This window comes from Anomaloglossus baeobatrachus, chromosome 8 (genome assembly GCF_048569485.1).
Source record: "Anomaloglossus baeobatrachus isolate aAnoBae1 chromosome 8, aAnoBae1.hap1, whole genome shotgun sequence".
In the NCBI taxonomy this organism is placed as follows: domain Eukaryota; kingdom Metazoa; phylum Chordata; class Amphibia; order Anura; family Aromobatidae; genus Anomaloglossus; species Anomaloglossus baeobatrachus.
The window spans coordinates 209,561,112-209,588,119 of record NC_134360.1 but is presented as its reverse complement, the minus strand read 5'-3'; the positions used below and the strand labels follow the sequence as shown (position 1 = coordinate 209,588,119).

The following is a 27,008-nucleotide window of genomic DNA, read 5'->3' as shown; positions in this document are numbered from 1 at the left end:
CAGAGAAATCTGCTTCTTTCTCATCCTGGGACTGATCATTCCTTTTCAGATTTCTCATTTCCTGGTTAAAATTTGTCTCCTGTGAATACGGAATTTCCCATTATTGATATAGGAGATGACAGTTGGTGCTGATAAAGTTCTATGGAGAAAGGTAACAGTTATTGTAGAACTTAAAGTAGAAGGTCAGTGTCAACCTCTAGCTCCTCCGCTCTCCATAGAACTATATGTTACTCGTTAAATTGCGAGTTTCCCCCATTGACTTACATTGCACACGCTATTCGGAACGAATACACGAGTATTAGACAGTACTCGTTACGCGTATCGCGAGTACGAATAGTTAGATACTCGCTCAACTCTATTATTACATTAGATAACACAGGATCCACCAATTACAATAGGTGATGTCACAGCTCACCTCCTCCTTCAAAAATCTTTGCCTAAATTAGAGCATGCTCAGATAATGCCTCTATACAAATAAATAGGGTCGAAGTTAGTTTATTGCTTCTAGTGTCCGTGTAAATATCAGAAAGTAGGAACAAAATATTAGGCCTGGAAGCCAGTGGAAAATATATAATATACACACGGCGCCTGATGGGACATGTCATAATTTTTATTGGACGTGGTTTGGGTTAATTCAGTATGACATTGGACGCTTGTTGAGATCCATTAAATTCTTCATGTGCCGCCGTTCTGTGGTCTCCCAGTGAGGTTCTGTACAAAACAATAATTCCACTATGGGCATAAGTCCTGGCTAAAAAGCCGTTGTGCTGCTCAGACATATTGATGAGGAATCCTAGCAGTCCAGCAGATGACCTCCTTGCGCTTTCAGGGGAGTGCGCTCGTGAAATCTCTCCGGTGCATACTGATACACTATCTACAGTCGAAGTCCACCTTGTATTATTTTTGTCCGTTGCAAAGTCCTATTCTACAGCAGATGATCGGTGTAAATATGATTTGTATTGTGCCCATAGTACATTAAGTTATTGACCGCGCATCATTTGCTTATAGGGAGCAATGTGCTGCTAATGCAGATGATTGATTAGCCTCCTTTTAAAAATCATCACACCCAGTGAAATGGCGTTTTTCTCGTTCGTTAGATGTTTTCTCACTTGTTTAGACCGATGAGAAACATTAGGTTTTAACCAAAGTGCTCATTCCCCACGTATCAGCTCTTATAAACAAGCCTTTAGGCTATGTGCCCACTGGACAATGTACCTGCGGATATATCCGCAGGTATGTCCACTGGTTTCCCGCAGCAGCTCACCGAAATCCGCAGCTATCCATTGCTGCGGGAGTCTAGTGAAATATCTGCGGTAAACCTGCGGACATTCGTGCGCCTTAGGCAAGGTTCACATTTCCGTTGTTTTGCATCAGTCACATAGCTTGACGCTTTTGACTGATGCGTTGTATAGTGAGTGACAAGAATTGGAATTCATTGTCGCGAGAAAGCGGATTCCATTGTACTGTAAAACGAGTGATCGCTCACAGAAGCCGGTGGCCGGGAGATCAGCTGATCGCTCTCATAAGCCGGCCGCCGACTTTTGACAGCGATCAGCTGATTGCCCGGCGGCCGCCTTCTGTGAGAGATCAGCTGATCTCCCGGCCGACTGCTTTTGAGAGCGACTGATCGCTCTCAAAAGCGGGCGGCCGGGAGATCAGCTGATTGCTCACAGAAGCCAGCTGCCGAGCGATCAGCTGATCGTTCGGCCACCGAGAGAGAGAGCATGCGCAGCGAAATTAAAAGGATTCCACTGCTCAAAAAAGTTACATGCTGCGTTCCTGCCGCCCGACGGTCAGTCGTTCCATAACCGATCAGTCGGGGGGAGGATGCAACGCAGCATCATCAGTCACAATCTGCCGCTCATACAAGTCTATGGGAAACAACGGAATCCACCAAACGTATTACGTTGTTTATCAAAGCGGCGGATTGTGACTGATCATAAACAACGGAAATGTGATCCTAGCCTTACCTGCGGAAGTCCCGCCTCTATCTCCATAGTGGAGGGCCGGGACGTCCACAGCATATTCCGCAACCACACATACCGCAGCATGGACACATCACTCCCTATGTCCCATGGGATAACATGGGAAGTGTCTGGACTTGCTAAAACCTGCAAATTTATCTAGAAAATCCAGATAAATCCGCAGGTTTTCTGTGGCGGGTACGTTGTCCCGTGGGCACGTAGCCTTATAATCTTATTACACCTGGCTGATTACTGGCTTGTTCTTTGGCCGATTGCTTCTAAGTTTGTGGCCTAAAAAATAGCAATCTTCATCAGAACATCTTGAGAAAATCACACCCGTGCTGCTAATGTCATGCAATTTGTTTAAAAACTGAAAAATGATCACCATATATTGGTAATAAATGATCTAGCCCCCCACTTCTGCGTGCTCTTATGGTTGATGGAATGAATCGTATGTTTTGCACGATATAACATAAAGTTTGTTTTGTTGTTTCAACAGCCCAGTCCCTAAAGATCGAGATAAACTGTACTTCAAACTGAAGCAAGGACTGGAGAAGAAAGTGGTGATCACGATCCAGCAGGTGTCAAACAAGGAACTGGTAGTAGAGAGGTGAGCAAAGCTGAAAAGTCCTAAACCTATCACCTCTGTCTTAACTGGGTCATCCGGTTTATTGTTAATACTGTATTTTCCAGATTGTAAGACGCACTTGTTTCCCTCAAAACTGGGTGTAAAATAGGGGTGCATCTTAAAATGCGGTTATCGCTTACCGGGGTGGCGGTGGTGGGGCGGGGTCATGGGAGGCAGGGTCGGTGATACGGAGGGTGTCGCTGCAATGTCGCGGCGGGAGCATTGAGCTGATTTCGAACTCTGTTGAATCACCCACGGTTGACGCGATGAACTTCAAGAAAATGACTGCGGAGGCGGCGTGTGCGTAGATTGATGCAATGGATTTGAAGAAAATGGCCACAGCTGCCTTTCTGCGCATGCGCTGTATCCGTGGCCATTTTCTTGGAAGTCCATCACGTTAACCGTGGACGATTCAATAGAGTCCACAGTCAGATCAGGCGCCCACTTCCTCAGCGACACCCCAACCTGTGACCCTCCTGTGTCTTCCACTGCAGCGACACCCCCGTGGCACACCAGCATATCAATGGCGCCCGCTGCCGCGACACCCCCGGGCCGCAGTATTGCTGACCCTCCGTCCACTGACCCTTCTGAGACGCATTAACCCCTCCTCTGAGCCCACAGCATCGCTGACTCTGCCTCCTGTGAACTTCCTGAGACGCTGCCCCTGGTAGTCATTAGGATTAAGACACACTAGGATTATAAGACTGACTCTCATTTCAACATTAAAAATTATTTCTTACTATTGTCGTCCCCTAAATTTGGGATGCGTCTTATAATCCGGGGTGTCTGATAAACCGAAAAATATGGTTATTTTTATCGAAATGGGCACTTCTTGGTGAAATGGCTAGAATGCCATAAACATAATTCTGCAGCGCCTCTGTTTAGTGAGGTTCTGCGCAAAAAAATCCCAACCCCTTTTTAAAATTCCCTGCCGCCCTCAAATGCAGAGCATTAATTCCGGATGCAGTAGTCTCGTTGTCTATAGCTTTCTGGAGGGCGTTAGTCACGTTATTTACACAACTGCCTCGCTGGCAAATACTTGATGCTTTTAGTACTTGCAAATAAAGGATATTCTGCTTCCTCTTATGTTCGTACACAAACTCACAAGGGGTAAAGGTAACAAACTATAAAACTGCAACTGGCCCAGCCGGTTCCTGTACAGGCTAGAGATCCCAACCCCGCAGTCCCTAGTGGCTCTTGCGGGAGTTGTAATATTCTTGACCACAGACTAAACAATGGCAACTCGGACCTATGCTGCCTGATTGGCCATCGAGCACTTAACGTTCCTCCTCAGGAACCGGAGGGCAGAACCGAGTGTAAATTACCTACAGAAGGGAAGGTGTGCTGAAGAAGAAAGTGATCCCAGAGTGAGTAAGACAAATAACGAAATACAGAATACTAGAGAAGGTAAATATTACTAAGAATATACCGCCTACTCACTGACAACAAACATAGGAGCAGAGAGGTATCCTAGCTGGTCTTCCACTGACTGGCAGAAACTAACAGCAACATGGCTGGACTTCAAACTGAGAATATCACCATCAGGAAATACCAGCAGGGGGAAACTATTTAAAGCCGCACCCGAAAGGGGCTTGGGTAGATAAATGAGTAAATGAATGTACATGTTGCCTTAATAGAACCAAAACATAGATAAGAGAAACTAAACATCTGAAGAAAAGATGTCTGCTGTGGTCTAGCGCAGTGTTCCCCAACTCCAGTCTTCGAGGCCCACCAACAGGGTATGTTTTCAGGATTTCTTTAGTATTGCACAGGTGTTAATTTACTCATCTGCACAGGTAATGATTTCAACAGGTGCAATACTAAGGACATCCTGAAGATGTGCACTGTTGAAGGCTGGAGTTGCGGAACACTGGTCTAGCGGACAGAGAAGGTGACCACCGAGCACAAATATCCAAAAAGCTGACCTGCACATCCAACAAATGTGAACAGGTGCTAGCCGAAAAAACATAGTAACTATAAAATGCATACAGCTGCACACTGAAAAGCCAAAAATGTACAAAGGAAAATATGGCACTGCATTACTGCAAAAGAGATATTGCCTTTGGTTTCCGGGCTTGCATGCATTGGCCAATACATAAATTAAATATCTCTTCCATTTTCCCTTGTACATTTTTGGCTGTTCAGTTTCATATGACCACCGAGCACAGACTCATGGGTTCAAATCCAAATGGTTGTACTTGAAGGTGATTTTTCTTTTTTGGTGCTGCAGAATTGCAGCTATTAGCGTTTTCTAAACTGAAAATAGCCAAACGTTTTTAATATTTCCATGTATTTCCTCAAACTAAATAAAGAGAAAGTTGATGGAGCTTACATCTTGGTGTTTTACCCCGGGTCGTGAGAACAATTGATAGTTTTCATAAATGGCATTCAGGAACTTAAATTCCACAAGATCCATTCCTTATAGATTCTTTGTTTATTGTCATGGCTTCATGGATCTTATATTTGGATCTTGCCACAAATCCACTACATCTCTGCAGAGACTGTTCAAATTCTGCGGTGGATTGTTCTGCAGAATTACCCTGTTCATTGAAAGGGGAGAAAAAAAAATTCTGGACCCTTTTTTTACAATTTGATCAGCATGCTGTGGGTCTGCCAATACGTAACTTAGAGAATTGTAGAATATTAGAGTTGGAATGGACCTCTTGGATCATCTAGTCCAACCCCCTGCTCAAAGCAGGATTCACTAAATCATCCCGGACAGATATCCGTCCAACCTCTTTTTAAAAATTTCCATTGAAGGAGAACTCACAACCTCTCGTGGCAGCCTGTTCCACTCGTTGATCACCCTCACTGTCAAAGTTTTTTCTAATATTTAATCTGTCTCCTCCCCATCAGTTTCATCCCATTGCTTCTAGTCTTTCCTTGTGAAAATCATCTAAATCATTGATAAAGATGTTGAAGCACACGGGGCCCAGGACAGAGACCTATGGTACCCCGCTTGAGACAGTCTTCCAACTGGATGTGCAGCCATTTATGACCACTCTTTGACTCCGATCACTAACTTGCTTGCTGTTACACAATAAAAAGAACCCCCCCCCCTTCACTCTGTCCAGTAATTCTGCACCGCAAATCCACAGCTTGTGAGTTCGCCCCCAGTGTCACTATTTGGAAATGTCAAACAGAAGTGTGCAGCCAATGAAGGATAGTCTCCTCCACTCTCAGCTGCAAAATAATATTAACCAATCAATCCAAGAGTTTAGTTCTAAAATTTCTGAAAAAAAATAAATTTTGAAAAATCTGAGCTGAAGGCCAGTGTTTCAGAAATGAGGGCAGCAGGGCTATTCAGTATTCTAACCGTGCATTATTCTTTGCTTTTCTGCTATAAGTAACCTGTGGACCTGAATTAAGCTGTTTCTACTCGGTTTTTGTTGGACAGATAATGATGCCCAATGAACCTCATTGACCTATAATGGGATCCGTTAAGGTTCTGTTGTGGAGCGGGAGCAGCAAAAACTGGAGATTCTGATACAGCCTTTTTAATATTGATTTGCCAAAAGCCAGACAAATATGGCGGGGTAATGTCTACTTGGCTAATACTTCTTTCAATAACCAGCAAAGCAACTGACTCGACCGCCCCAGGGTCGGGGTACTCTGAACCGGGCCGGACTAGTCCGGGGATGTCAGCGGTGGCGGTGCCCGGCTCCTTGACCCTGGCGGAGTCTCAATAATAAAGGGAGGATGATGAGGGGAGTTGTATTTTTGGATAAGATGAAGTTCATGACCCTACCTGTGGTTTTGCAGCTATGAGGCTGCGGCTGCTGGACTGGACCTCCGGGAATGGTGTTAGCAGCTGAGGTATTTCTCCTCCCCGCAGGTGGAGCGGGTAACCCCGGGGCAACCGTTTGGAGAGTCAATGGTAGGGATCATGTAAACTTCAGCGGCATGAGCGGGATGTCTAGGACTTGTAGTACTTCTTGCAGTAATTGTCCAGGACTGACAGGGCGCGGGAAGAAGTAGGCGACACAGTGGCTGCGGTTCAAGATGTCTTTACTCACATTTTGTCTGATTGCCCGCAGGGTGCCGGTCTCCACCAAAATGGGCTCCAGGCGATCCCAAATTCCTCGGATCCCGGTGCTGGTATTGTGACTGGTGGGGCCTTCCTCTAAGCACTTTGTTGTTTGAGTCCCCGTGGTTTGAAGCTACTTGGGGTCCCCTCCTGATCTTTTGTGAAAAAAGGTCCTGGTCCGTACGCAGGCAGCGTGAACCTCTCAATGGGTTGGACCTTTGTCCCAATTCCCAGGTTCTAGGTCTGCTGCTGTGCCCCAGACACTTTGGTAGGCCGAGAAACTTAAAATCTTCTGTCCCGGTAGATTTATTAGGCGAGCCTAAAGCATCCCCTAATCTAGGGCTCTACACCCCGTCTGTGCTCGGTCCTGTGAGTACCGACACTGTACTTTCCTAGCGACCGTTCACCTTTTTTCCACCAAAGTCACTAAATCAGCTTCTCTCTGGCCCAAAGTCCCTTCCTCACTCAGCGTCAACTCCTGACTGACTCCGTCAACTGTCACTTACCAACTTGGCTCCGCCCACTAAGCTCCACCCACTAGATGGTTCTAGGTACTGTGCATGGGGATTAAGTACCATAACCAGGTTACTGGTCGAAATGCATTAATGGGACTTGCCCCAGCCCTGATCTAATGTGTGAGCTAATAATGGGATGTGGTGTTATGTGATACCGGCACTAATCACCCAGGAATCCGTGATGAGCACAGCATCTAAAATCAGGTGCTGTACCCTGTGGCGACTGAAGCCTCAGGGGCGCCACAAAACACTATACCTTCCGCCAATTGTTTAAATGACTCAATCACTCACAAAGCAGTAAAAATTGAGCTCAAACACCGCTGTGCACGCACTCATGTAGGACCTGAGCACTTCTGAAGGCCCTTAGAGTGATCAGAAAGGGTCTCGGAACGTGACACACCAAGCAATCTATAGTGAAAGGGCTATAAAGAAAACCTATACCTCCTCCGAGATGCAGCACTTTTTGATGGGCCTGCGATATAACATATACATTAAGTAGAAGCTTAAAATCGTAGCTCCATTTTAGAGTTTTTCTCCTTGGATTTTGTTCCCACTGCTTTTATGATTTGCATGATGATTTATAGGAGTCAGGACCGATTTATTACAAATTGTCATGGGTAGTTATGATCCTCGACTTACCATCATAGATTCAACTTTTTTTTTTTTTTTTTTTATTTGTTGCTGTGTTTTTTTCAACTCATAGTAATTAAATTGGGGGGGACGGCATAAAAAATGCATGCATTTTACTCAGCAGTTTTTCTGCCAAAACTTTTTTTTTTGCTACAGAAAAGACGCCACATGTGATCATAACCCTTAACTGCCCTCCTGACTACAGAAAATTCTGATTTTATAACTTAGAGTACAGGCAGAACGTGTTTTTTTTTTTTTTTTTAAAGGGAACCTGTCACCAGGATTTACCCCTATGAGCTTCGGCCACCACCAGTGAGCTCTTATATACAGCATTCTGTAATACTGTATATAGAGCTAGGGCTGTTCTGTAGAACGTAAAAATTACCTTTATTATACTCCCCTACGAGGCGGTCCGGTCTGATGGGTGTCGCTGCTCTCTGTTTGGCGCCTCCTCAATCATTTGCAGTCACGGTCTTCCTTTTCAGTCCCGTGTGCATGACACGTCCTACGTCATCCACATAGAGTCTACCATTGCGCACTTGTGCATGCATAGTTTGATCTCCCTGGATGAGAGCAGAGCAAAGTACAGAAATGTGCAGGCGCAAGGAAAGGACAAAGACGGCCGGCGCATGCTCACTACAGTACTTTAATCTGACCTCAGCAGGGCATATGAAAGTGCACCTGCGCAGGAGTTCAGTAGTTGCCTCTGTGTGGATGACGTAGGACATGTCAGCCACATTGGGCTGAGAAGGAGAACGGCCATCGCACAAGATGGGAGGTGCCGGACCGAAAACAACAACCCCCATCGGATCGGGCCGGACCACTCCCTAGATGAGTATAATAAAGGTGTTTTTATGTTATGTTCTGTCCAGTTCAAAACACTAACCATGACTTAAAAAGCCATGCACAACCTGTCTCCTCCCTACATTTGTGACCTAGTCTCCCGGTACCTACCTGCACGCAACCTCAGATTTTCACAAGATCTCCTTCTCTGCTCCTCTCATCTCCTCTTCCCACAATCGCGTACAAGATTTCTCCCGTGCATCCCCCATACTCTGGAACACTCTACCTCAGCATATCAGACTTTTCTCCCACCGTGGAAAGCTTCAAGAGGAACCTCAAGACCCACCTCTTCCAACAAGCCTACAACCTACAATGGCCCTCAGTCCAGTAGACCACTGCGCAACCAGCTCTGTCCTCACCTATTGTATCATCACCCATTCCCTGTAGACTGTGAGCCCTCGCGGGCAGGGTCCTCTCTCCTCCTATACCAGTCTGTTTTGTCCTGTTAATGATTGTTGTACGTATACCCTCTCTCACTTGTAAAGCGCCATGGAATAAATGGCGCTATAATAATATATAATAATAATAATAATGTTATACAGAGCGGTTTGGGCAATTATATACAGTATTCTAGAATGCTGTATATAAGAGCTCACTGGTGGTGGCCACGGTTTATAAGGGAAAAACTTGTGACAGGCTCCCTTTAAGCAATTTAAATAAGAAAAATAATTAAAAAATTTTCTGATGTAGATTTGGGTCCAAGAATATAATAAAAATCTCGCTCTGCAGATCAATGCTGTTTTGATCTCCATATGAAATACTGTAAATTAATCTTTGGTTCAGGGAGAGAAATGTAGAAAAATACGGAGCAAAAGATGTAAAATCAACGAGCACAAATATAGATTAAGATGGTGGTCTGTAACTTCAGAAAGGACAACATCCGAGGCAAAACTATCGAATAAAGTACCTTTTCCCTTAGTGTTATTGCTGTAGACCGTTCTATTCCGTGTTACAATGGTTACATTTTGCTACACTACGTATTTTGATAATATAAAGTCTATTCCTGCTGGTTTTGTCTGTACCTTTTTTACTCGTTTTTATAGCTCGTAAGCCCCAGACCGATATGTTAGTATTCCAGCAGGTGGAGGTATAGTCTAATAAAACATCTGACGACCAGTAAATGGAGCGCTGGATGATTGCGTTATAGATACACTGGTTCTGATGACTGGGATCATTTCACCGACCATGTCTTTGAGCTTCTCGTGATCTTGTTGCTATAGACGAAAAAAAAAAAAAGTTAAAGTCATCCTAATGAATGAGGTTGGAATTATAAGCAATGTTTTGTACAAATCTCGCAAGAGAAACTTATTTTTTTTTAATGATCGCCACCTTATATCGGGGCTCTGCTCCCATCTGAAAATTTAAGGGTGCGTCTAACTGAGCGTTCCGCTGCAGACTTGTCGACACACTAAAATCCTCAGCAAGTGGAATGGATGTTGGTTGAGTTTTGATGCATTTTTGAGTGCAGTTTTGTCACAAAGCTGCATGCAAAACCAAGCAAAGTCAATGAGGAGAATCTTGAAGTTTTGTGCACATGTCCATTCTTTCAGCAGTTTTGCAATTTTCAAAAAAAAAAAAAAAAAAAATGCACTATTTTGTTTCTGGCAAGAAATGCAGATTTGGTGCAAACATTTCTGCAATCAAAGACTTGTGTATGAAATGTTAACCTTAAAGGGAATGATCCTAATGATATAGGTATGCTGGGGTGCAAAGACTAGAACAAAATTTATCTTTATTCACTGGTCTGTTGCTTGGTACTTTTGGGTCCTTGCGGTGCGATGGCATGTATAGACAGACCAGCCTTGGCGCCTGCAGTGCACTTGCCAACCTAGCCCATCAGCCTTTGATTGCTGGCGTATCATATAGGAGAGCAGCAAATAAAATATTGTGAGAAGTTTGCAGGGACGCCTGGAACAGTATGCAGGGGCGCCCGGAACAGTATGCAGGGGCGCACGGGAACGGATTGCTCGGATCCTGAATTGGAATGACAAACTTCTGCCGTCACATTTTAATAACTGGATTTCTGACGACTGTTTCTGTAGCGCCCCTGAAGCCATCAGGGTGCTACGAGGTTCTGCATCCCCCACAAGGATGCATGGCCTACCCCCTAGGGACCCGGAGACCAAGTGCCAGTAACACCAAAAACCCAGGTAATCCCAGTTTTTCCCCAACAATCCCCCATTAAATGGTACTTGGCTAGGGTCAGACCAATGGATGGCCGCCTAGAGATGGAGCCAATCCAGTCCACTAGTTGACCAGGTGGGAGGGGCAGACTGTGGAGAGAGGAGAGTAGTCAGACAAGTGTGAGACAGGCGAGAGTGAAGTTGTTAGTTAAGTGACGTTCTGATTAATGTTAATGTTAACCTGGTACCCAGGAGAGTAGTTGCCGGTGGAGTACAGTGGAGTGCTCCCGGAACTAAGCACTGACTGGGTACAGGACCCTAGGACAGGAAAGAGCTCCATGCCGACCTGTTAACACCTGCACAGCGAGGGGACCTTGATGACCCTAAAAATCCGAAGACTCTGTAGCAAAGGGAGAACCGGGGACAGGACCAGAGACTCCAACCCCAAAGGGTTCACGCTACTGTCAGGCGGCCAGAAGTGGACAAACCACAGAACGGGGACCTCCAGTTAATCTACGCCACGGGAACCCATTTCCCAGAGACAGGTGCAGGTGAAGAAGGTACCAGAGTACTGAACTGGCACTGGGACGAAGGGGACCTGAAACCATCTGGCCTCGGGTAACCTGGTACCACCTACCAGCTGTGAGTAAAAACCAGTTGCACTATACCTCTGTGTGGACTAGTTTCTTCCTACAACCGTCACAACACCCATCCTCTGAGGCCCAGCCCTGCTTGCGGAGGGCCTACCATCCGGGCTGCAATTACCACCGGCCACAGTAGTGACATTCTGCAGCGGCGGCTCCACATATATATTGCCACAACACCTCAAGTGGCATCACGTATGAACACTAACCTAAATCCTCTTTAAATACACCCCATTATAAAAAGGGCCCAGGGCACGGAACCGGGCAACGGCCACCCCAGTGACATTGCCAAGAGAGACACTGCTCGGGATAGAGTACCCCATATCCCTGGGCGCGACATTTCCCTTTAACAAATGTCTCCCTAAGTGCATCTGTTTCACCAGAAGTGTGTGTACAAATGGAGTTTTTTTTTTTTTTTTTTTTTTTTTTTTAGCTAAAAAATTCACATTTGAAAATTGCATCTTAAAAGCACACGGATCTTGGTGCAGTTTGCTATTTTGGTGCATTTATTTTTTTTCAGCATGGTTTTTTTTATTTCATTCTTAATTATTTTAGGAAGTGAATTAAATTGGTTTCTTTGTATGCTTCCATTACAAAAACCTTGTCAAAGCCTACATATTTTTGCCGCAGTTTACATATAGAAAGCATGCAAAGAATCAACATGATGCTTTAACATGCAGTAATACCAGTTGTAAAAAAGCCATAGGGGCACTATAGGCACCGTTTCCCATTAAAATGAATGAGGAGCTTGTTACAAGCCGGTTTTGGGGGTTGAATGTGAGCTAACACTATGAAAATTCCTGAACATACCCTAACAGTAAGAGGCCGTCATTCTTTTTGGGTTGGATCAATGTTTTTGGAACGAGGCCTGTCCGAGCAGACTGGTCTAATGTAACTGATGAACGGCAAGTGTCGAATGTGTCTGTTCTTAGAAAGCCGTATGCAAGAAACGTTTTCCCGTCCTTTATTCATCATCAGAATTGGCGCTAAAATAATCAGTGTAAAATGCATTTCAGCCGGCAGGGGTTTGTCTTTCTGCTTCATCCAGTTGTAGAACACATTCAGTCACCGTTCAGATGTATTAAATTAATGCCTTGTAAAATCCTCATGCAGAGGTGTGAAAGACGGGCACAATTATATGGGAGTCACATCTACCAGAATGACTAGTATTTGTCCTTTTTTTGTGGTTTCATAGTTTGCTTGTTCTTGTTTTTTTTTTTTTTGTTTTTGTTTTTAAGCTTTCAGGTGGAATTTCTTTTTAATATTAAATTGTGATAAGTGTTGCATATTTAAGAATATAGATCTGGTGGTGCTGGACAAGACATGGACTTGTTCACACAATGGCCTTCACAGTTTAAAAATTCGGATGTGCCTTAGGCTATGTGCGCACTAGGCCGTTTTACCCGCGGATTTGCTGCGGAAATTTCTTGAGAAATGTCTGCAATCTTTGTGCAGACCTTTCCCAGCAAATCCTATGAGGAAAAAAAAATAGCTGTGCGCACGCTGCGGATTTTTCTCAACAAATTTCCTTGAAGATTTTCTTGAAAAGTTCTTGAGAAAATGAGCATGTCAATTCTTTTCCGCAGGTACCTGCGGATTTCTGCCGTACAGCCTGCAAAATCCCCAGGGAACAACCTGCGGGAAAATCGCGGCTAATCCGGATTTGGTGCGTATTTTTTCCGGAGGTCCGGAAATCTTCCACTCCCAGAAGTTTCTCAAGAAATTTTCTTGAGAAACTTCACATTTCTAGTGCGCACATAGCCTTAGGCTATGTTCACACACTGCATTTTTACCTGCGTTTTTGGTCCGTTTTTGCTGCAGAAATTTTTTGAGAAATTCTTGTAACCTTTCTGCAGACATTCCCCAGCAAAACCTATGGCAAAAAAAATTAGCTGTGCGCACACTGCGTTTTTTTCTTAAGAAAATTCTTTCAGTAGATTTTTTTTAAGAAAAAGAATGAGCATGTCACTTCTTTTCTGCAGCTAACTGCGTTATTTGCCATAGATAATTGGCACAATAACGCAGGGAGCAACCAGCGGTAAAAGCGCACCAAAAACGCGGCAAAAATGCAGGTGCGTTTTTTAACGCAGGTGCACTAATCCTTCACTCTTAAGAAATTTCTTAAGAAAAATCATTTTTCTAGTGTGAACATAGCCTAAAGGTACCATCACACATAACGAGATCGCTGCCGAGTCACGGTTTCTGTGACGCAGTAGCGATCCCGTTAGCGATCTTGTTATGTGTGACATCTACCAGCGATCAGGCCCCTGCTGTGAGATCTTTAGTCATTGCAGAATGGTCCAGGCCATTTTCTTCAAAGGTGATGTCCTGCTGGGCAGGACACATCGCTGTGTTTGACACTGTGTGACAGGGTCACAGTGACTGCTGAGATCGTTATACAGGTCGCTCCTGCATCGCTGGTAAGATCGGACTGTGTGACATCTCACCAGCGACCTCCCAGCACCTTACCAGCCATCCCTATCAGGTTGCATCGTTTTCGGGATCGCTGGTAAGTCGTTGTGTGTGACTGGGCCTTTAGTTTGGGATTAAAGGGAACCTGTCAGGTCCCATATGCGCTCTAATCTACAAGCAGGGTGATGTGTGGCCTAGAAACCCCTTCCTATCCCACCCTGTGTTGTAATATCGTGTAAAATTAATTTATAAAAAGTGTTTTACAACTTACCTGTACCCTATGTAAATGAGCAGAAGGACTAGTCCCCAGGGCGTCGCTTCGCCCCATCTAGTTTGCCCTCTTTCCGTGGTATCATGCCCCTGTGGGCGTGATACCATGGGTTTACATGAGCAACGTCATCATCAGCTCCTGGAATCCCGCGCGTGAGCGCTTCTCATTCACGCAGCCTTCTTAGCTGGGTGTTTGCTTGTCGGCTTCACAAGCACACTGCTCATGACTGGAAGACTCCTGTGGTTCCAACCGTGCTCAGAGGACGTCTAAAGCCACCAAGAAAACACCCGGCTAATAAGGGGTTTTTAGGCCATACATCGCCCTGCTTGTAGGTTAGAGCGCATATCGGACCTTACAGGTTCCCTTTTAAGATGGTTTTCCAGACTTTGATATTATTGACCTGGCATTAATAGAGGACATCAGTGTCAGATTGCAGGGGCTTTGCTAATTTGCCATTCTGCAGCGGCCGGGTGTCAAGGATGGCACAGCTCCCCTTTATGGTGTAGAGGTCATTCTTCAGTTTCTGCGGCTCAGCTCCCTTTCACTTTAATAGAAGTTGTGCCGCAATACATGAGAACAACCACTACATAGTGTACTGAGGAGTTCTTCGTCCGTCCATTGCTGGGGGTTCTGGGTGTTGCACCTTCATAAATCTGGTTTTGATGACTTATCTCAAAATACGCCATCCACATCTAAGCCACAGAAAATTCCTGTAAAAGGTTTTTGGGTTTCTTTGCAAATGGCAGGGATGTTTTTAAAAGGGTAAAATCAGGCAAGCTCATCTGCTCCTACCCCTGCAGATCCAGAGCAGCCCACTCCGGCACGGGAGGTGATCTCCTGTTTGGTCCTCCTGAGTGCTGAGGTTTGTGATTGTCCTGTTATGATCACATGGAGGAGAGTTTGACATGCACAAACAAGGCACTTTGCACTGACATCTATGGGAATTATGACAGTAGCTTGGTCAGTGACTCCCTTAAGTTTGAATGGTGCAACCAACAGCTCTCTCCTGACTCCCCCATACACAGGATCGCGCGGCTCCCCGAGTGCTCCGTTCTCAGTTAACAGCAGCTTATCCCGCTGCCGAACAAAATGATCATATGGTTGAATTCCAACTGCATAAAACTTATGTCCCCTTTTATCTGTCATAGGACCCCATACACATTAAATGGTTTGCCGATCCCTCTAAAATTGGCAGGTTTGGATGACCTATCTAATGTGTATGGTGGCCTTCATACGTATTTGTGCTGCAGGGCACCTGATCGGATCACTAAATGGCCATCAGATATGGTGGGTGATTTCTGCTCCCTACATTTTTTGGGTGGTGAACTCTCCACGACGTGGGTCCTTTTGTCCTTCCTATAATCTGTCTTTGCTTGTGAATAAAGGGGTATTCCCATCTCACAGATCATATCCCTGTAGTAGGTATAATATTATTAGCAAATACCTCCAATTAGAAATGTAGTATAGTTCTCCTGATTAGCTATGTCTCTTACCTCATGTGCAGGGCATTGCAGTAGCTTAGGTATCCATGGTTATGACCACTCATATAGCGACAGTTAGTTACTAGTGGTCATAACCTTAGTTACCTAAGCTGCTGTAATGCCCTGCACATGAGGTAAGAGACATAGCTAATCAGAAACACTATACTATATTTTTAATTGGAGGGATTTGTTAATATTGGGATAGGATCTTGGAGATGGGAATATACTTTTAATACCCGCTCTTTGTGATGCATAAACCTGGCTAAGGATAACCATATTTTTTATGGTATGTCGTATTGTAGTCATATGGTTGAAGCATTTTTTTTTTTTTTTTTTAATTAAAAAAAAAAACCCAAAACACAATAAATGGCAACTAACTACAATTTCTTCCTCTGAGCCACAAAAATGGCTGTGGGGGCTGTGAACACCTTGGATGAAAGGTTAAATGGCTGTCGTCTCCTCATTGATTGTTTCAGGCCTTTGTCATGGAAACTGGCGTTTTGATATTCCGCAGTGAATGAGTCGGATGCCGGCGTTTGTCCGGATACAACATTAGGGCACGATTTTATTTAAAACGATCCCGGCTTATTGTTGTGAGTATGTGTCACCGGTGGATGATGTCACCTCACCCGCCAGCCCGCTCGGCTGCCAGCCTTTATATTGCTGTCATCGGGAAAAGCATTGTGGTTTTTCGAGAGGAAGGCGGCCTACCGTGAGTGCATTGTGTTACGCGGTGATTTCTATATATTTCTATGGTGGATCCTTCAGTCCCACCTGTATAATTAGTGTTATTATATCGGCCTCAATAAAGTTCTTTAGGTCCTCATCGCCCTCCCTACTTATTACTATGTGCTCTTGCTGCATCTGATATGGTCATGACGAATCATATTAATATTGTTAATTAAATAGTGACTTTTTTGGGGTTTTCATCTCGTTTATTGGTCTTGTGGAAAAATCTGCCCCTTTTTTAGTTTTTGCCAGTTCTTGTTATTAGTGTAAAGGGGGCTTTACACGCTACGACATCGCTAATGCGAACTCGTTGGGGTCACGGAATTGGTGACGCACATCCGGCCGCATTAGCGATGCCGTTGCGTGTGACACCTATGAGCGATTTTGCATCGTTGCAAAAACGTGCAAAATCGCTCATCGGTGACATGGGGGTCCATTCTCAAAAATCGTTACTGCAGCAGTAATGAGGTTGTTCCTCGTTCCTGCGGCAGCACACATCGCTGCGTGTGACGCCGCAGGAACGAGGAAGTTCTCCTTACCTGCCTCCCGGCCGCTATGCGGAGGGAAGGAGGTGGGCGGGATGTTCGTCCCGCTCATCTCCGCCCCTCCGCTTCTATTGGGCGGCGGTTCAGTGACGCAGCTGTGACGTCGTTGTGACGCTGAACGAACCGCCCCCTTAGAAAGGAAGCGGTTCGCCGGTCACAGCGACGTCGCCGGGCAGGTAAGTAGTGTGACAGGTCTGGGCGATATTGTGCGACACGGGCAGCGATTTACCCGTGTCGCACAACAGATGGGGGCGGGTACCCACGCTAGCGATATCGGTACCGATATCGCAGCGTGTAAAGTAGCCTTAAGACCTTATTAGTGTATGATGGCATTATATACAGTTTTCTTTTTCGCTCCTAATTGGGAGACCCAGACAGTGGGTGTATAGCTACTGCCCTCTGGAGGCCGCACAAAGAACTACACTTAAAAGTGTAAGGCCCCTCCCCTTCTGGCTATACACCCTCCCGTAGGAGTACAGATTCCTCAGTTTTAGCTTTGTGCGCAAGGAGGTCAGACACGCACGCATAGCTCCATTGTTTTTAGTCAGCAGCAGCTGCTGACTATGTCGGATGGAAGAAAAGAGGACACATATAGTGTCCCCAGCATGCTCCCTTCTCACCCCACTGTATGTCGGAGGTGTTTGTAAGGTTGAGGTACCCATTGCGGGTACGGCGGCAGGAGCCCACATGCTGATTCCTTCCCCATCCCTTTTTACAGGGCTCTGGGTGAAGTGGGATTTACTGGTCTCCAGGCACTGAGACCGGGCTCCATCTACAGCCCCTGGACAAGATGCTGGATGGAGCGGAGTACATCAGGGACATGGCCCTGCATCCTCAAGGTACTCTGTGTCCCCGTGCAGGCGCTCACACCGCAGCATGCTGGGTGTTGTAGTGCGCCGGGGGACATCAGCGCTACGGCGCTTGTGCCATGGCCTCATTCAGCTTAGCTGAAGCAGGCACACTTCCAGGAATCGGTCGCGCCGGCCGCTGGGACTGCGGCGCGGCTGGCACTTGTGGTGCGCCGGGGACTTCAGCGCGGCCCGCGCTTTTACGGCGGCCGCGCTGATAACTCGAGTCCCCGGCTTTTGCGGCCTGCTTCCGTTCGTTCCCGCCCCCGGACCTGCCAGTCAGGAGAGGGGCGGGACGCTGGCCACATCTAGAGATCGGTCATGCCGGCCGCTGGGACTGCGGCGCGGCTGGCACTTGTGGTGCGCCGGGGACTTCAGCGCGGCCCGCGCTTTTACGGCGGCCGCGCTGATAACTCGAGTCCCCGGCTTTTGCGGCCTGCTCCCGTTCGTTCCCGCCCCCAGACCTGCCAGTCAGGAGAGGGGCGGGACGCTGGCCAGTGCATCAGCGCTGAGGGCTGGAGTCGTTTTTACATACTCCAGCCCTCACAATCGGCACAGAGGGGACACTGTTTCCCGCACTTTTGTTTGGGAACTCCCACGGACCGCCCCTCTCCACAGACGCCGGCAGCCATTCCTGCTGACACGCTGAGCTGCAGAGGGGAGCCGGGGAGACCCAGACAAGGATTTCTGCAGCCTCTTACCCGCTATTCAGCGGGCGGTAAGCAGCCCTCAGGGCTCACCCCTCTTGTGCCAGTAGTATTCTTAGTATTTTGTTGCTACAAATACTTGGTATTACATAGCGCTGGTCGCCCTTTGGCTATAGACTCTCTCACATTCAGAGAGCCAGCAGCATGTCGTCCGCAAAACGCAAGGGTGCCAAAGCACAGACATTATATGCTTCCTGCACCGCATGTGGGACTTTTCTACCGGCAGGCTCCACAGACCCCCATTGTGTGCAGTGCTCGGCCCCTGCGGCGCTTGCACAGCCGGGGCCTCTGCTGGACGTGACCCAGGGTGTACCACCTGTGAATGCTGTCCAGGTGACAGGCACTGAGTTTGCAGCTTTTGCTGACAGAATGTCTCTCACTATGTCACAAATTCTTGACACATTGCGAGCTAGGCCTGTACTTCAGGCCACGGACACTGTGCAATCATTGCCCCCTGGTCCCCCTCAGCTCCAAGCTCCGGGGCGGGCATATACACCTCAGGGTGAAGACTCTGACTCGGACGATGGCCCCGGGCAGCCTAAGCGGGCTCGCTATGACGGGCCTTCACATTCATCCCAATGGTCAGGATCCCAGCGAGATGAATCTATGGGTGATGAGGCGGACGTAACTGATCAGGATTCTGATCCTGGAACCGCTCTCAATCTAGATACACCAGATGGTGACGCCATAGTTAATGATCTTATATTTAACATCAATAAGATGTTAAATATTTCCCCACCAGCTCCTCTTGTGGAGGAGTCAGCTTCGCAGCACGAGAGAATCCATTTCAGATACCCTAAGCGTACTTTAAGCACTTTTCTGGACCACGCTGACTTTAGAGACGCAATCCAGAAACCCCACGCTTATCCTGAAAGGCGTTTTCCTAAACGGCTTAAAGATACACGCTATCCTTTTCCCCCTGAGGTGGTCAAAGGTTGGACCCAGTGTCCAAAAGTGGATCCTCCAATTTCCAGGCTTGCAGCTAGATCCTTGGTTGCAGTTGAAGATGGAGCGGCACTTAAAGATGCCACTGACAGGCAGATGGAGCTCTGGCTGAAATCCATCTATGAAGCGATTGGAGCGTCATTAGCGCCTTCTTTTGCAGCCGTATGGGCACTCCAAGCTATCTCAGCCGGGCTTGCGCGAGTTGACTCCGTCACACGTGCATTTGCCCCGCAGGTAGCACCATTGACCTCGCAAATGGCGGCATTCGCGTCGTACGCGATTAATGCTGTTCTTGACGCTACAAGCCGCACGGCAGTGGCGTCAGCCAACTCCGTTGTTTTGCGTAGGGCCCTGTGGTTGAGACATTGGAAAGCAGATTCTCATTCCAAGAAGTGCTTAACCAATTTGCCTTTTTCTCGTGACCGATTGTTTGGAGAGCGTTTGGATGAAATCATCAAACACTCCAAGGGTAAGGACTCATCCTTACCGCAACACAGACAAAACAGACCCCAACAGAGGAAGGGTCAGTCTGGTTATCGGTCCTTTCGAGGACCGGGCAGGTCCCAATTCGCATCGTCAAAAAAGACTCAAAAGGACCAGAGACGCTCAGATTCTTGGAGGTCTCAGTCACGCCCAAAAAGGGCAGCCGGAGGAACCGTTGCCAAAACGGCGTCCTCCTGACTTGAGGTCTCCGATTCCCACACCCGTGGTCGGTGGGAGGCTTTCCCACTTTGGCGACATCTGGCTGTCACACGTCAAAGACCGTTGGGTGAGGGATATTCTGTCTCACGGGTACAGGATAGAGTTCAGTTCTCGTCCGCCAACTCGTTTCTTCAGAACTTCTCCCCCACCAGACCGAGCCGATGCTCTGTTGCAGGCGGTGGCCGCTCTAAAAGCGGAAGGAGTGGTGACCTCTGTCCCTCTTCAGGAACAAGGTCACGGTTTTTACTCCAATCTGTTTGTGGTCCCAAAAAAGGACGGATCGTATCGGCCCGTCCTGGATCTAAAGTTGCTCAACAGACACGTAAAAGTCAGGAGGTTCCGGATGGAATCCCTACGCTCCGTCATAGCCTCAATGTCTCAAGGAGATTTTCTAGCATCAATAGATATCAAAGATGCGTATCTCCACGTGCCGATCGCACCAGAGCATCAGCGTTTCCTACGCTTCGTCATACACGACGAACACCTGCAGTTCGTAGCGTTACCTTTCGGTCTGGCAACAGCCCCCCGGGTCTTCACCAAGGTCATGGCAGCAGTAGTAGCTGTTCTGCACTCGCAGGGTCACTCGGTCATCCCGTATCTAGACGACCTGCTTATAAAGGCACCCTCTCAAGAGGCATGCCAACACAGTCTGAAAGTGGCACTAGACACTCTCCAGAGTTTCGGGTGGATTATCAACTTTCCAAAGTCTCATCTAACCCCGACCCAATCTCTGACTTATCTTGGCATGGAGTTTCATACTCTCTCAGCGATAGTGAAGCTTCCACTGGACAAGCAGTGCTCGCTGCGGACTGGAGTGCAATCTCTCCTTCAGAGCCAGTCGCACTCACTGAGGCGCCTCATGCATTTCCTAGGAAAGATGGTAGCAGCAATGGAGGCAGTCCCGTTCGCGCAGTTTCATCTGCGCCCTCTACAATGGGACATTCTACGCCAATGGGACGGGAAATCGACGTCCCTCGACAGGACTGTCTCCCTCTCTCAGACTGCCAAGGACTCTCTGCGTTGGTGGCTTCTCCCCGCCTCATTGTCACAGGGAAAGTCGTTCCTTCCCCCGTCCTGGGCAGTGGTCACGACGGATGCGAGCCTATCAGGGTGGGGAGCGGTGTATCTCCACCACAGGGCTCAGGGGATGTGGACTCTGGAAGAGTCCACCCTGCAGATCAATGTTCTGGAAATCAGAGCAATCTATCTTGCCCTGCGAGCCTTCCAACAATGGCTGGAAGGCAAACAGATTCGGATTCAGTCGGACAATTCCACGGCGGTGGCGTACATCAACCACCAAGGGGGAACACGCAGTCGCCAAGCCTTTCAAGAAGTCCAACGGATTTTGACGTGGGTGGAAAGCAGAGCGTCCACCATATCCGCAGTTCACATCCCAGGCGTGGAAAACTGGGAAGCAGACTTTCTCAGTCGCCAGGGCATGGACGCAGGAGAATGGTCTCTTCACCCGGACGTGTTTCAGCAGATCTGTTGCCGCTGGGGGACGCCGGACGTCGATCTGATGGCGTCACGACACAACAACAAGGTCCCAGTTTTCATGGCACGGTCTCACGATCACCGAGCACTGGCGGCAGACGCCTTGGTTCAGGATTGGTCGCAATTCCGACTCCCCTATGTGTTCCCACCTCTAGCATTGTTACCCAGAGTTCTCCGGAAAATCAGGTCCGACTGCCATCGAGCCATACTCGTCGCTCCAGATTGGCCAAGAAGGTCGTGGTACCCGGATCTGTGGCATCTCACGGTAGGCCAACCGTGGACACTACCAGACCGTCCAGATTTGCTGTCTCAAGGGCCGTTTTTCCATCTGAATTCTGCGGCCCTGAACCTGACTGTGTGGCCATTGAGTCCTGGATCCTAGCGGCCTCAGGTTTATCTCATGAAGTTGTTGCCACAATGAGACAGGCTAGAAAACCATCCTCAGCTAAGATCTATCACAGAACGTGGAAGATATTCTTAGCGTGGTGCGTGGCTCAAGGGTTTTCTCCCTGGCCATTTGCATTGCCAACTTTTCTTTCCTTCCTGCAGTCTGGGTTGGAAAAAGGCTTGTCGCTTAGCTCTCTTAAGGGTCAAGTCTCCGCGCTATCCGTATTCTTTCAGAAGCGCTTGGCACAGCTTTCTAAAGTACGCACTTTTCTCCAAGGAGTTTGTCATATCGTTCCTCCTTACAGACGGCCATTGGAACCCTGGGATCTGAACAAGGTTCTCATTGCTCTCCAGAAGCCGCCTTTCGAGCCTTTGAAAGAGGTTCCCCTTTCTCGGCTTTCACAAAAGGTAGTTTTTCTTGTGGCGGTCACGTCTCTTCGAAGAGTGTCCGAGCTAGCGGCGTTATCTTGCAAATCTCCCTTCCTGGTGTTTCACCAAGACAAGGTAGTACTGCGTCCAATTCCAGAGTTTTCTCCCAAGGTGGTTTCTTCCTTTCATCTCAATCAGGATATCACTTTACCATCTTTGTGTCCGCATCCAGTTCACCAATTTGAAAAGGGTTTACATCTGTTGGACCTGGTGAGAGCACTCAGGATTTACATTTCTCGCACGGCGGCTCTACGCCGTTCTGATGCGCTCTTTGTCCTAGTCGCTGGTCAGCATAAGGGATCGCAAGCTTCCAAATCCACCCTGGCGCGGTGGATCAAGGAACCAATTCTTCACACATACCGTTCTGCTGGGCTTCCGATTCCATCTGGACTGAAGGCCCATTCTACCAGAGCCGTGGGTGCGTCCTGGGCATTGCGGCATCAGGCTACGGCTCAGCAAGTGTGCCAGGCGGCTACCTGGTCGAGTCTGCACACGTTTACCAAACACTATCAAGTGCATACCTACGCTTCGGCAGATGCCAGCCTAGGTAGACAGGTCCTTCAGGCGGCGGTGGCCCACCTGTAGGAAGAGGCTGTCTGACAGCCCGTTCATGTGGTATCTTTTTACCCACCCAGGGACTGCTTTTGGACGTCCCACTGTCTGGGTCTCCCAATTAGGAGCGAAAAAGAAGAAGGGAATTTTGTTTACTTACCGTAAATTCCTTTTCTTCTAGCTCCAATTGGGAGACCCAGCACCCGCCCTATTTGTTCTTAGGGTTTCGTTTTTCGGGTGCACATGTTGTTCATGTTGTTTCTTAAGTTCTCCGATCATGTTATCGGATTGAATTTGTTTTTGAAACTGTTATTGGCTTTCCTCCTTCTTGCTTTGGTACTAAAACTGAGGAATCTGTACTCCTACGGGAGGGTGTATAGCCAGAAGGGGAGGGGCCTTACACTTTTAAGTGTAGTTCTTTGTGCGGCCTCCAGAGGGCAGTAGCTATACACCCACTGGCTGGGTCTCCCAATTGGAGCTAGAAGAAAAGGAATTTACGGTAAGTAAACAAAATTCCCTTCTTCTTCATCGTTCCTTATGGGAGACCCAGACCATGGGTGTATAGCTTCTGCCTCCGGAGGACACACAAAGTACTACACTAAAAAGTGTAGCTCCTCCCTCCGAGCATATACACCCCTTGGATAACCAAATATAGCCAGTTCAATGCTTTGTGTTCAGGAGGTCACACACACATGCATTCTCTTTTGATTTTTGATTTTTCATTTTTGATTTTAAAGAATTAGAAGAAAAGCGGGTCCAAGCCTGGACTCCCGGCATGTCCCTTCTCACCCCACTGTGTCGGCGGTGCTGTTAAGGTTGATTTTACAAGGCTGGAGCCTTACATGCCGCGCTCCTTCACCATCCCTCGGGCTCTGGCTTGAAGTGGGAGCCATCACGGTTCTCGCTGCTTTGCAGGAGACCGGTCTCCATCCGCAGCCCTTTCAGGACCCTGCCAGACGGAGCGCTCATCCCTCAGGGACCTGGCCCTGCGTCTCATAAGCTAAGTATTGAGACGTTATTCAGGGGTCCCTTGTACATTTATTGTGGGGAGAGTGTGTTATTTACTTTGCTGTAATTTCCGGCCAGTTCTCTGTTTTTTTCCTGAGAACCGCACCGAGGGTGCCTGCTTGTCGGCCGCATGGAAAAATGTAGGCCCCGGCTTCGGCTGCGGCCTGTATTTCTCCTTGGCCCTCCGGTTCCCGCTCTTGGACTAAACCCCGCCCCCCTCCTCACTCCGGCGCCATTTTATCAGCGTTAACACACTGATCGGCGCTGGCTGCTGCAGCTCTGCAATCTGTCTGGGGGTCCAAGCTGTGGAATCCGGAGGGCACACAAAACGGTCTGGTAAGCCACAACCTCTGGTTGTGGACTTTCTTATGCACTCTCTGGGGGTTATTCTGAAGGAGTGTGTTCTTTACTGCAGAGCCTCCACCTCAGCAGCATGTCTGTCACTAGGAGCAAGGCTGCAAGGCTTTACTCTATATGCACTGCATGTAAGCTCATACTGCCTGAACCGAGCACATATCCACATTGTGATGCCTGCTCTAACATGGTGGTGCCTCAGCCTGGAGTCTCCCCAGGGGTCCCTCCGGCTGCTCCAGCCCCGGTGGCTGAACCCCCGGCTTGGGTAGCATCGTTTTCTAATGCTATCTCCCAGTCCTTTGCCGACTCCATGGGACAGCTGTCCCGGACTCTGCTGACCATGCATCAGCCCCCTTCTCAGGGCGCCTCTGCTGCTCCGACTCGCTCTGCAGAGCTCACAGAGGATTTTTCATCTGTTCCCAGACCCCGTCCTCCTAAACGGAGACGCAGGGACTCTTCTCCTTCCTCGTCCCACGGCTCTGATTCACGAGCTGAATCGCAGGGCGAGGAGGATGCCTTTACTGTGGGCTCAGACGCTACCTCTATGTACCCCATTGATCTAACCAAAAGTGATGCAGATGTTAGTGATTTGATTGCGTCCATTAATTCCGTACTGGACCTCAATCCCCCAGTGTCAGAGGAACAAGCCTCTCTGGTAGAAAAACACCAGTTTACCTCACCTAAGAGAGCATGGAGTATGTTTTTTAACCACTCCAGTTTTCAGGCCACTGTGACCAAACCCAGGGCCTGTCCTGACAAACACTTTCCAAAGCGTAGTTCTGATGACCGTTTTCCCTTTCCACCAGAGCTGGTCAAGGAGTGGGCTCATTCACCAAAGGTAGATCCTCCGGTGTCTATAATCTCAGCCCGGACAGTTGTATCTGTGTCGGATGGCACCTCACTTAAGGATTCCACTGACCGCCAGGTTGACCTTATGGCCAAATCTGTTTATGAAGCGGCAGGGGCCTCGTTCTCCCCGTCTTTTGCAGCAGTGTGGGCTCTTAAGGCCGTCTCTGCTTCTCTGGCGGAGATGCATTCCCTCACCAGGGACTCTATGCCCGAAATGGTTGCCTTAACTTCCCAGGCTTCGGCCTTTTCATCCTATGCCATGTCTGCCATTCTGGAGGCTTCTCACCGCACGGCGGTGGCTTCCGCTAATTCCCTCGCGATCCGCAGGATCTTGTGGCTTTGAGTGGAAAGCAGACGCTTCTTCCAAGAAGTACCTTGCTGGGCTCCCTTTTGCTGGGTCCCGGCTGTTCGGTGAACAACTGGATGAAATTATTAAGGAAGCTACTGGCGGGAAGAGTACTTCCTTGCCACAAACTAAAACCAGGAAACCTGTCCAGGGCAGGACCCAGTCGAGGTTTCGTTCCTTTCGTTCCTCTAACTGGTCATCCTCTAAGCCCTCAGCCTCGTCCACTAACTCAGCCAAGGATCAAAAACCCAGCTGGCGCACGAAGCCGCGTCCTCAGAAGAACGGAGGAGCCGCTGTCACTAAGAAAGCCTCCTCTTGACTATCTGGCCGCGCCAGCAACGTCCTTGGTCGGTGGCAGGCTCTCCCACTTTGGCGACGTGTGGTTTCAACACGTCTCCGATCAGTGGGTGCGGGATATCATCTCCCACGGCTACAGGATATAGAATTCTCTTCCAGCCCGCCAAACAGATTTTTTCTGTCCACTCCCCCCTGCTCCAAGGCCGCCGCCTTCTCTCAGGCCGTGGCATCCTTGCAGGCCAACGGAGTAATTGTACCGGTTCCCGCCCGGGAACGGTTCAGAGGTTTCTACTCAAATCTCTTCTTAGTCCCCAAGAAGGACGGTTCCTTCCGGCCCATCCTGGATCTCAAGCTTCTCAACAAGCATGTTCAGGTGCGGCACTTTCGCATGGAATCTCTGCGATCAGTCATTGCCTCAATGACCCAAGGAGATTTTCTTGCATCCATCGACATCAGAGATGCCTATCTGCATGTGCCAATTGCAGTTTCACACCAGCGTTGGCTACGTTTTGCAATCGGAGAGGAACATTTCCAATTCGTGGCTCTCCCCTTCGGGTTAGCCACGGCCCCTCGAGTATTCACCAAGGTCATGGCAGCAGTGGTTGCGGTTCTGCACCTCCAGGGGTTGGCAGTGATTCCTTACCTGGACGACCTTCTAGTCAAGGCTTCATCCAGTGCAGACTGTCAGCGGAGTGTCTTGCTCACTCTCGCCACGCTTGTTCAATTCGGGTGGCTTGTCAATCTGCCCAAGTCCACTCTGACCCCGACCCAGAAACTTACGTACCTAGGGATGCAATTCGAGACTCTGCCGGCACTTGTGAAGCTGCCCTTAGTCAAACAGCAGTCCCTTCATCTGGCGGTGCGCTCTCTGTTGAGGCCCCGCCGTCATTCCATCAGGCACCTCATGCAGGTGCTGGGTCAGATTGTGGCATCAATGGAAGCGGTTCCCTTTGCCCAGTTCCATCTGCGTCCCCTGCAGCTGGACATTCTCCGCTGTTGGGACAAGCGGACCTCTTCCTTGCACAGGCTAGTGGCTCTGTCGCCACAGACCAGGAGCTCTCTTCAGTGGTGGCTTCGGCCCCTCTCTCTATCCCAGGGACGCTCCTTTCTGATCCCGTCCTGGGTGATTCTCACCACGGATGCCAGTCTATCCGGCTGGGGAGCAGTGTTTCTCCACCACCGAGCACAGGGCACTTGGACTCTGTCCGAATCAGCCCTCTCGATCAATGTGCTGGAAATCAGAGCGGTACTCCTAGCTCTCGTAGCCTTTCACCACCT

The 27,008-nt window shown here is 48.3% G+C and overlaps 1 protein-coding gene across 4 annotated transcripts in view; it reads left to right on the top strand.

Moving 5' to 3' along the window:
- Nucleotides 1-27,008, top strand: part of RABGAP1L (RAB GTPase activating protein 1 like) — a 426,173-nt gene that overhangs the window by 57,448 nt on the left and 341,717 nt on the right. For all 4 annotated transcript variants that reach the window (XM_075320137.1, XM_075320138.1, XM_075320140.1 and 1 more), the window contains one exon: nt 2,464-2,574. In XM_075320137.1, the coding sequence (XP_075176252.1) occupies nt 2,464-2,574 (111 nt within the window). The remainder of the gene's footprint in view (nt 1-2,463; nt 2,575-27,008) is intronic.